General features: G+C 47.2%; 1 protein-coding gene across 6 annotated transcripts in view; it reads right to left on the bottom strand.

The window, feature by feature from the left end:
- ASAP2 (ArfGAP with SH3 domain, ankyrin repeat and PH domain 2) overlaps window positions 1-11,409 on the bottom strand; it is a 173,475-nt gene extending 162,066 nt beyond the window's left edge. For 3 of the 6 annotated variants that reach the window (XM_077844175.1, XM_077844174.1, XM_077844170.1), the window contains exon 1: window positions 11,226-11,409. In XM_077844175.1, coding sequence (XP_077700301.1) covers window positions 11,226-11,351 — 126 coding nt within the window. In that variant the 5' untranslated portion in view covers window positions 11,352-11,409. Of the gene's footprint in view, window positions 1-7,149; window positions 7,462-10,540; window positions 10,674-11,225 lie in introns of those variants that run through there. The other 3 variants (XM_077844169.1, XM_077844177.1, XM_077844171.1) reach the window with 3 other exon arrangements.
- Window positions 11,410-11,675: the final 266 nt, after the last annotated feature.

Below are 11,675 nucleotides of genomic sequence, written 5' to 3' on the forward strand. Positions count from 1 at the left end.
TACACGGTGTTTCTTTGATGTGATGAAAATGTTCTGGAATTGGACAGTGGAGGCCACACAACTTTGTGAATAAAAGTAAAAATCAGGGACACTTGGGTGGCTCAGCAGTTGGGTGCCTGCCTTTGGGTCAGGGCATGATCCTGGAGTCCCAGGATGGAGTCCTACCTCAGGCTCCCTGCATGGAGCCTGCTTCTCCCTCTGCCTATGTCTCTACCTCTCTCTCTCTGTGTCTCTCAAGAATAAATAAAATCTTTAAAATTTAAGTTAAATTAAATTAAAAATCAATGAATTAGTTTAAAAAGGTGAATTTTATGGTATGTGAATCCTATCTCAATTTAAAACAACAACAAATAAGCACTCCAGGAAGCCACCGAAAGGTCTTTTTTTAAAAAAACTCAAGTTGGAAATATAATTCAGAAGCTACACTTTCTTTTCAGGACTACAAATTAGTAATTTCCTGTTGACTTTTATTCCCATCATTTTTTCTAGAACCTTTTCAAACCCAATATATGTGATACAAAATCCATGGTCTTTTCAGGCTGGAGAGAGAAGTCAGCGACCATCTAATGCAAACCCCTCATTTTAGACGTTCAGGGTAGTGACTGGCCCAAGATTATATAGCAAAGTGGAGACCAAATTAGAGCTAGAATCACCTCTTCTAACTCTTTGGTGGGTGATCTTTCCACTCTACCATATTAACACAACCCAATCCACAGAGCTTCATAATCAAGGGCAGAGCTTCCAATGAGGAAAATATTGGCTTTCCCCAAACCTAGGGAAAAGCTATGAGAACCTTGATATCAAAAGATCAGTATCTACTTCAAGTTCAGCAGTCCAGATTATTTAATGATCACAAAACCCTGTGATCATATTTTCAGTAACACAACCTGCTTTTCACCAGCAAAACAAAGCACCACAGAAATAGACTCAAGAGACCAAGACATGTAGCAAAGACCTAAGAACTGCTCCAAGGAGAGATGGATGGCAAACAACACTGCCCCACTTGTCCCAAACTTGAACTAGAACTGCACTCAATGACAATTCCAGCTCAAGTACCAACAACCACTCTGCTGACTCCAGTGATCTTCTGGGGAAGGGACTCTTTAAAGGGGGAATGGAAGAGGTGAAGCTTATTTTCACTTATAACCTCTTGGAAAGTAGGAGTATGAATAGCTAAGAGAAAGAGAGTAGAGGAAATGATCAGAAAAAAAGGCAGGTGATTTGTGTTGCAGACAACTGTAGACACGGAATGTTAAGAGCTGGAGAAGCCCTGCAGTTCATCTCATCCTGCTCTTCATTCTACAAATGAGGCCACTGAGGCTGGACCAGAAAACACCAGCCCAAGATCCATGAGCTGGTTAGCAACAGGTCAGGGCTAACAGAGGAATAAATACAGCACAGGACTCAAGACTCCTTGTTCCTCTCAGAATCTCTCCCAAAAAGTCCCCTAACTGGCAAAAGGGAACTGACTCCTGGAGTCTGCCTGGACATGCCACATTTGTGATTCACCCTCCAGTGGCCTTCTCTCAAAACACAGATTTGCTGGGCAGCCCAGGTGGCTCAGTGGTTTAGCACCGCCTTCAGCCCAGGGTGTGATCCTGGAGACCTGGGATCAAGTCCCACGTCAGGCTCCCTGCATGGAGCCTGCTTGTCCTCTGCCTGTGTCTGTGCCTCTCTCTGTCTCTCATGAACAAGTAAATAAATTTTTTTTAAAAATCAACTTTCTAAAAAAAAACAAACAAAACAAAAACCACACAGATTTGCTGACAAAGAAATCTGTATGGGTCTGATCACTGCTGAACTGGCCGTGGAATCCCTTACACACAGCTGTGACAGTATTCTCAGTCCCTTGGCTCCAAGGAAACCAGATCTCTCCGTTTAACTCACTTCAAGGCAGTCAAGGTCACTTAATACACACCTCTCATGCTAAGCACCTCCCCGAGGGGTTAGTGTCTGATGGCCCTATCTGGGCAATCACACATTCTCTAAGTCAGCAACAATGGGAACTGGCCTACAGAATGTCTACAATTATCCACGTGTGCTAAAGAGACCCACAGAGATACCTACAGAGGAACAGAGATGCCAGCAGGAGACATCAGGTGGTTCAAGGACCAAGACAAATAAGGGCCAGGATAGCAGGGCTGATGTCAGCATGGCTGAGAGGACTGGTTCCGTCAACTGCTGGTGTGGGATGGCAGAGCCACAGTCATGTAACTTAACTTGTCTGCGTCCTGACTTCCTCAACTGTAAGATAGAACAGGATCTACCTCAAAGGATCACTGAAAGGACTCAATCATCAATTTAAAACATTGTGTACGTCCTTAATACACAATTAAGGCTCAACTCAAAGAAATGTCAGCTATTGTTGCAGGTAGTTTAAAAAAAATACTAAAATGGGCAGCTGGGGTGGCTCAGTGGTTTAGCGCCGCCTTCAACCCAGGGTGTGATCCTGGAGGCCCAGGATTGAGTTCCACGTCGGGCTCCTTGCACGGAGCCTGCTTCTCCCTCTTCCTGTCTCTCTCTCTCTCTCTCTCTTATGAATAAATAAATAAAATCTTAAAAAAAAAATACTAAGGGCAGCCCCGGTGGCACAGCGGTTTAGTGCCGCCTGCAGCCCAGGGTGTGACCCTGGAGACCCGGGATCAAGTCCTACATCGGGCTCCTTGCATGGAGCCTGCTTCTCCCTCTGCCTGTGTCTCTGCCTCTCTCTCTCTGTGTTTCTCATGAATGAATGAATGAATGAATGAATAAATAAATAAATAAATAAATAAATAAATAAATAAATAAATCTTAAAAAAAAAACTAAAATAAGAATGTGATTTCTTCTGGGAAGCTAAAGAAAGAGGCCTCCAAATCCTGATCACCTTGATAGAATCCTAAAAGACACAGAAATTCATCATTAGAGGGAGCAATCTTCATCAGCCACCTGATTTTACTGACAGCATCTGTGTATAAAATCAAATTGACAAAGCCATCTCCAGGATCAAGTGGAAAGATGACATCATTAGTAACACCGTTAGTAGGACAGGCCTCCTGCCAGGGTGTGAGCAATGCCCTGGGCCACTCGGCTCTGCACGGCTGGGCATGTCAGCAGAGCAGCGAAGCCAAGGAAGAGAAACCATTTCTGCAGCACAAGGACAGAGAGGAAGCAGAACAGCAAGGGCTTCCCAGAAGCTACTCCCCAACACTAAGGGGAGGGGGTCCTGCTGGCCATGCAGCCATCAACACTGAGGGCCTTCTCTGGCCCAGGTTATATACAGGCAATTGACTGCTAAAAGGGCAGACTCTTGTGTTGAAATGCCTGAGTTTGGGGATCCCTGGGTGGCGCAGCGGTTTGGCGCCTGCCTTTGGCCCAGGGCGCGATCCTGGAGACCCGGGATCGAATCCCACATCGGGCTCCCGGTGCATGGAGCCTGCTTCTCCCTCTGCCTGTGTCTCTGCCTCTCTCTCTCTCTGTGTGGCTATAATAAATAAATAAATAAATAAATACATACATACATACATACATACAATGCCTGAGTTTGAATCCTGCTCCTACCGCTTCCTAGTTTTGTGATCCTGGCAAAGTGGCTGAGGTCCTCTGAACCGTGTAGGGTTTTCATAATAATGAAACAAGGTAATAGCATATAGAGAGAACTTAAAGCATGTCGGGCACATGGTGAGCACCTCATAAAGGCTAGAAAGACAAGAGGGAAAAAGAAGTGACCAACTAACACTCCAGCACACTGTGGATATCCCAAACACATTCCTACAACAGCAGCATCATTTCAATGTAATCTCACCAAAAACAAGATTCTGGGAAGTTTCCCTTAAAATTAAAACTCTGGGCAGAAGGTCCTGAAAACGTACTACAGCTTCACAAACAAGCCTGCCATACAGAGTCAAGGATAGTGAGTAACATGCTAGCAAAACAGGAAGGGTAAAAACAGGAGGACTGGCTTGCAGAGAGGCAGCCCTGCTCAGGGTCCTAAGTACAGGATTCAGAGATGCATTCACCGTTCTGCTGAACTCCAAGGCATGGGTAAGTGCGTGAATGAACTGATGGGACTGTATGAGAGGCTGCCAAACCCTGACCCTGAAAAAATGCAGAGAGCACCATGGCTGCCAAACCACAACTGGCAGCTCTACCCACCACCCCAGTTCCTCCAAACATCTTTACCACTTGATCATTTTAACACCAGCTTTGGGTATAATACTTCTCAGCTAGATCCTAAGAACCAACTCACGACAATGACAGTATAATAACTGCAAAGCCTTTTTAAAGAGCATTGTTACAGAGTCAATCACTCACTCCAAAATCAATGAACTGAAAGAATCTTACCACCAAGCCTAGAATTCTTTGTCTGAATTCAAAGGGTCCATAAACCTGGATTGGAAGAAAGAATCACACCTGTATTTCATTAGTCCCTTACTGAAATTTAGTATTTTCTTCATTTATGAATGTAAGACACCATAGTAATATTAGCAGCATCTGTGACTCCAATAAAAGGTATGTTAATATAACTTCAGAGTTTGAAATATCTCACGGTATTGCTTATACTCATTGGCACCTCAAAATTATTTATTATCAGACCCACTGCCAACTGTTGATATTTAATGTCTTAGTAAAATAGCATATATTGGTATGACAGATTTTTCAAATATTTTGCTAACTGTATTTTAATATATTTCGTTACCTTTCACTTCCTCTGTACTGTATCTGATGCACTAAAACATCTTTCTGAATAAGGTCCACCACCTTCCTCAGAATGTCAGAGGGGTCCATGGCACAAGTAAGGCTATAAAAATAAACTATAATTGCACAAAAAAGATGAGAGTATAAGTGGTTCCTAGGGAAGGAGCTAGCCCTGTCCACTTTTATAGCCCTGGCACCTGGCAGAGACAACATACTGGTAGGTGCCCATGACAGACATTTATAAACCAATAAACTCAACAAAACCAAATACAAATAAAAAATATAGCCCAAGTGTTCCAGTTCTAGTTAATGGCCCATTTATTCCAACATCATTCATATGATAAAATGATAATGGTACACAAGTGCCTGGAAGGGTCCTGGCAACTGCTTTAAGGCCATACAACATGTGAAAGCATAAGCAAAGGAGGCAGGATAGTGACGAGGTAAACTCAGCACCTCTCTTTAGTAGGGAAAGAGGAGTGTTTGGGGAGCTTAATCAGGGACAGGATCTCAGGCATCTGACCCAGACATAAAAGTGTCACCAGCTAACCCCTGCCTAGAAACAGCAGAGGAGAGAAGCAAACATGTCCCTCCTGCCCAGGTCTCCATCGCTGGATCTCAGTCTGCTGTGAAACAAAATAAATATTCAGGATCGGTCCTAACAGAAGTTCTAGAACTAGTGAGGCTGTGCAGCACACAGTTGGCTTTGAGGTGATACAAAGCAGCAGCAGAGAGCTTCAGCTCCACTACACAGGCACCGGAGGTCCCTTCTCCAGTCCCCTGGGTGAACCGGGCTTGACTGCCGCCTCGTGGGGCAGGGCCTCAGTTCTGCTCGCCTCTCCCCAGCACCCCAACACCATCTTCACCAGACGGCTCCTCTGCCCCCACTAAAGGTCAAGACCCTCTTGTCTGGATGGCCCCAAGTCTCCCGCTCTCCTCTCTTGCCTTGCTAGAACAATTTCCGTGACATCTGTAAAATGTAAATCAGATCATGTTCTTCCCTGCTCAAACCCACTGATAGCTTCCCAACTCATCAGAGTTAGGTCCAATCCTCTCCCAAGACCACAGAGGCCCGTGTGACCTGCCCGCCCCCATCCTGCCCACCTTGCCCACCTCCTTCTTCCTGTCCTTAAATACCCTAGCCCATTGCCATCTTCTGGCCTCTTCCACGCTGTTCTTCCATTCCAACTCTTCCCTGGCTTCTTCACTGCATTCTGGGTTCTGCTCTACTGTCACCTCTGCAGAGAGACCTTTCCTGATCTGTCTCCCAATCTAGTTCTAGGCAACTTTTCTTATCGCTTATCACTTACCAATACCTGATGTTGCACTAGATGATTATCTCTTTACTGAAGGGATCACCAACCCCAACTGGGGAGAAGCTCTCAAAAATGCCAGCACTCCAGGCCTCACCCAAACCAGTAAATCAGAGTCCCAGGGAGTGGATCAGGCATTTGTGTTTCTACAAAATCCCCCAGGGCCAAGTGATTCTAATGCGCAGCCAGGATTCACACTCCTAGAACAGTGCTTCTCAAACTTTAATATGCATATAATGCACCTGGGGATGATATTAAACTGTAGACTCAGTTTCAGTAGGTCTAAGGTGGGATCTAAGATTCTGCGGTTCTGACAAGCTGCCAGGTGGTGCCAAAGCTGCTGGTCAGTGGACCCCACTTTGAGTTGCAAGGGTCTAAAACAGCACTGCCCAACAGAACTTTCCACAGGGATAAAAATGTTCTAAATCTATACCATCCAAAACATACGTGGCTACTGAGCACTTGAACGTTAGCTAGTACAGTGGAGAAACTGAATTTTTAATCTTAGACTACCATGTGAGTACAGGACTAGAAGGCATATGCTCCATGAGGAAAGGCAGCAATGCCTAGAAACGTGGAGGGTAAGAGAAGAATTAAGATCCCTCCAAATTCTTGGCCTGAGCAGCCCTCTGTAGGTTGGACACTATGAAAATCTGATCAGAGGCCTAGTTGGCCACCACCTCAGGAGTGGATCAATATTTATCTAAAGCAGGGAGGCAGACACAGAAGACTTTTGAGACTTCAGTGGCTAACAAGCATGTGGAACCCACAAATGACTACCTTGCCCTCACGATGCAATCACACATCACTACACAAAGCCCTCCTAACCACAGCCCCAGGTACACCTGACCGCTGCCATCCTTGGGCATCTGTGGTTCTGGATGATCTTAGAGCCGCAGCGCTCACACTGACTTGGTTTATTGCACGGATTTGTTTATAGGATGCCTATCTCTCCCACTCAAGCTGTAGCTTCTTTCAAAGACAGAACTTACTCCACTTGGTATTCTATTCCCGCCACTTAGCACACAACAGGACTCAATAAAAACTGCATGACCGAGCCTGGAATCTACCAGGAGTACCATTAGTGGTTTTACTGTTAATCACAAGAAAGAGGGAAACTGAATTGTGGGAAGGCGGGGTGGGGGGTGGGGGGGGACTTACATAACAAGAGAAGATCATTTCCTCCTTAAATGACTCAAAAATTTCCAAGCACATCAGTCCAGATTTCAGAACACAGCATAAATAAGGTGGTCTTGTGTGACCACAGAACCTCATTTCCAAAAACACAAATGCGTGGCCAAAAAGATGATGTTGTTCTGACAACAAATCCAAGATCTGTTCGTCTGGGATTTGGAAGAGGCCTGTTCATAAAGAGCTAAGATTCCAAAACACACTCTTGCCTAAAAGGCACATGGGCCAGGTTCCCAACTGCTGGGAGGGACATCTGGCCCCAAGGACAGCAAGGCCCCTTGGGAATTGGTGTAGCCCAGATGCTCATTTTACCCCTGCAGTCAGAACCCTGTGCTTGTGACAGCAATGAGATTTCCAAGGTAACCAAGGACAACAGAGTAGAGAATTATGGCCCCGGAAGGAAGTAGATTAAATTTTAATACTTGCGAGTCGACATCAAATTTATTTTTAAAACTACGTATCTAACAAAGCCACCAGATAAGCAAGACAGAAAGGATGGTGCTCTATGGGAGGGTTTAACTATAAACATGAATATTCCAAGTATGTAGACAATTTTTTCCTATTTTGAGAATACTTCAAAGTTCCTAGAGACTCAAAGAAATGGAGACAGAAATAACACCCCCCCCAAAAAAGGGGGGGGGGAGAAGCTCATTTTTCAGAGTTATGCCACAACTACTTATTTTTTCCCGTTATTTCCAAAAACACAGATTCCATCTAGTGGTTGAGCAGCAGACTTTGCTAAAACTGTGCACAATAATTACTTTACCCAGAGAAAGTGATCACCAGGCAAATATTTTAAAACATAGCTATGTGCTGACCTGCTGCCAAGACAACAAACTGGTTAAAAAAGAAAATAAGCAAAAAAAAAAAAAAAAAAAAAAAGCATGGGTTAACAGATACATGGTTTTTTATTCCCTTAACTCATTCTACGATTCATCCATTTCTCCCACTCTTCCTACTCAACCCCCATGTAAATCCCATCTTGATGCCAAAGCCCTCACCACTTTCCATGTATTAACTATAATATCATCTGTTAAGCAGTTAGCATTTACTCAACCAGTTGTCTGTCAGGTATCTCCCTGTGGATTATCTCAGTAAGCCCTCCCCATAACCCTCTGAAGTAGAAAAGTATTGTTATCCAGAATTTAGTGCTGAGTAAAGTGAGAAAAGGGGTATCTCAGCCAAGTGCACACAACTGGCAACTGGAAGAGTCTGAACTTGAACCCAGATCTATCTCACAAATGAGGGATTCAGAGAAATCGGTATTTTTCTTTTTTTTTAAGAATTCAGCATTATTAAAAGTAACAAAACAGGGGTGCCTGGCTGACTCAGTGAAGCAGGTGTGACTCTTGATCTCAGGGTCGTAAGTTCAAGCCCCATGTTGGGTGTAGAAATGACTTAAAAATAATATTTTAAAAAAGTCATGGAAAACAGCAACATTTCTGAAAATAGCACAGAGCCAAATTCAATTCCAGCTCTTCAACTTCCTAGGCTCTATAGCCTTGAACAAATTATCCTGAGACTCAATTTCCTCACATATAAAGCCAGGATGAGAAAGACATGTCAGAGATGTGATGTTCATAGTATAGGGCAGGGACCCATAGTATAGGATAGGATATTCATAGTCGGCAGGGACTACTCATAGTCTAGCTACAGGTGCGTGTTATCAAAAAAGTACAGTGCAGTTGCAAGACGATTTTTATCTAATTTGCTAATTCTATGACTCATTTATTTAAACACAGGGCCAAGAGCTTGCAAATTTTAAATTCATTTTATTTCTGTTAAATGAGTGACAAGTCACAACACCCACTGTTTCACTCCAGTATGAAAAGTAGATGCTTGTTGAAAACCAAAATGTGGATTCATCAAGTTTTGGTAATGGGAATGAACATTCGAGTGAAGAAAAAAGCATTATTTAAAGGCATCCACAGTGATTTCTCAGAGAGTAAACACCTTCAAAATCCAGTTATCCCATAAATCCAAACTCACAAACTTCATCATCATAGTATGGATAGTGGCTTTGCTTAAAGCTTAAAGTGAAGACAGCCCCATAACGATTTCAAGTTTTTCATTTTTGAGAGTTTAACCAATTTGTGTGCTTTGATGGCAACACAGAGCAAGTCTGCAGTTTAATAAAATGACCAAATCCAGGCTCTTTTTAATCTGCTCAGTAACTGAGCTCTTGGGTAATCCCCTGCACAGCATACCAAAAAAAAAAAAAAGAAAAAAAAAAAAAGCCTTGGAATAACACTGCAAACTAAAATTAATCAGAGGAAGGGTATGCCAATTTTAACAGCAATTCCTATTTGCTAGCTTCCCAGCATCTGCCAGCGTTAATAATATTTGACAAAGCGCGGTGGGTAAAAGAAACAGAACTTTACACGCAATCAAGCCTTCTTTAAGGCATAGAGTACAAAGCTTCCTTCTCCAAAGAAATATTTGGCTACTTCTTTGGTTGCAGTCCTTCCATAGATGTTATTAATGGTGTATTCTCAAAACTTCATGAAAACGTTCCCCTTGCTTTTCAACCAGTACTTCTGGAAAAACTTCTTTGGGTCATCCCCATCTGCCTCCTTTGAAACCATCTTTTTAAAGCCTTGCTGACACAAGTAGAATTAAGTGATGTGGGATTACAGAACTCACTACAAAAGATTTACACGGAGCTCTCCTCCACCAAAAAAAAAAAAAAAAAGAGAGAGAGAGAGAGAGAAGGAAGGAGGGAGGATGGGAGGATGCCCTAGCTATACTTAAACATTTAGAACGCTGAGTCTATAACTTTTGAGTTAGCCTATTATTGACTGTTTATGCCTACAAAGAAAAAAAAATCCCATTAAGGGAAACATTCTGGATCCCCCCCACCCCAAACAGTTCCTAACAGCAGATGCTTTGTTGAAGTGGGGGAAAAAAAAAAAAAAACAACCTAATGGCATCACTTAATTAATACCTCGGTGGTGACCTTCCCTCACTCACTCTAGCCCAATCATCTTCTAATACAATCCCTACAATACACCATTTTAAGGCTGGAACCTGACGTTCTGGCCAAGAGAAACGTAATCGCCGATTCTGCACCTGCACACGTGTGGCTCGTAAACCAGTTACCTATTATGAGCCAGGCAGGGTGCTAAGCACCTTACGCACAGGGTCTCTAACCCTCGTAATAACCCGGGAAAGGATGCATCCCTAGTCCCGTTTGCTAGGTAAGGAAAATGAGGGGCAGAGAGGTGAGGAGCCGCCCCCACCCCACACAGCCAAGCGGGGCCCTGGACTCCCAAACTCGGCCCTTCCCCGCGGGCTGCTCTGATCGTCAACCGAGGCTCGTCCATTCCGAAGCGTTCTCCCCTCAGGAGGTGGAGGGGCTCACCCGTTAGCACGAGGCGCGATGACTTTGCACCTTGGAAGCACTTGACTAAAATCAGGCCCTTGTGCAGGAGGATGGGGAGGGCGGCGATGAGGGTGGGGTCCCAGCAGGTGAGACACACACACAGACGGGGGCGGGCGGGGGGGGGGGGCTCTCCAAGGGCTTCGGGTCCGAAGCGCCGGCTCAGCGCCCAGCTCCCCGCACCGGGCTCCCGGGCGCGGCTGCGGGACGCGCTGAGGCCTTCCCGGCGGAGGCGTGCACCCCGTTCCCGGGCGGCCGGGGTCCCGACGCCCCCCAGGGCCCGGCCGAGGCGGTGCGCGCTGCAGCGGGGCTCGGAGCTCCGGGCTGCGCCCCCGCGGGGCCGGCTGCGGGCAGGGGCTCCTCCCCCACAAGCAGCGGGAGGTGGGCGCCCGGGGAAGGCGGGCCCCGGGGTCCCGCGAAGTCGGCCGCGCCGCGGGGGCAGTGAGCGCGGAGGGGGGGCTCGGAGAGGCCCGAGGTGGCCGTCAGCCGTCTCCCCGCAGCCACCTCCACGGAACAAAGGGCTTCTGTGTCGGGCCCGGCCGCGGCGGATTCCGAGGGAAAGAAACTTTTCCCGGGCGGCGGGCGGCGGCGGCGGCGGGCGGGGCGCGGGGCCACCTGAGGCCGGAGCCGCCGCCCCCGCCGCCCCCGCCCGCCCGGCGCCGCTCACCTCCTCGATGGCCGCCACCGTGTTCCGGCACTGCGCCGTGCGCGTGGTGAAGCTCGAGGCCGTGGGCGCCTTGTAGTCCTCATGGGTCTCCGCCACGAATTCCGACACGGAGATCTGGTCCGGCATCGCCTCGGCGCGCGGGCGCGGGGAGCCGCCGCCTCAGCCGCCGCGCGGGCTCCGACCGGCCGCTCGGACGCCGCCGCCGCCGCCGCCGCGCCCGCAGCTCGCCCGGCCCGCGGACAAAGGGAAGCGCCGGGGCGCGGGAGCCGCCGCCGCCTCAGCCGCCTCAGCCGCCTCAACCGCCTCAGCCGCCTCAACCGCCTCAGCCGCCGCACGGCGCGGGTCGGCCGCCCGCGGGGCCCGGCGGCGGGAGCAGGGGCGGCGCGTGCAGCCCCGCGCAGCTCGGGCCCGGCCGCTCCGCCCGCCGCGCCGAGGGCTCCGCCGCCTGCC

Source organism: Canis aureus, chromosome 12 (assembly GCF_053574225.1).
Source record: "Canis aureus isolate CA01 chromosome 12, VMU_Caureus_v.1.0, whole genome shotgun sequence".
Classification (NCBI taxonomy): Eukaryota; Metazoa; Chordata; class Mammalia; order Carnivora; family Canidae; genus Canis; species Canis aureus.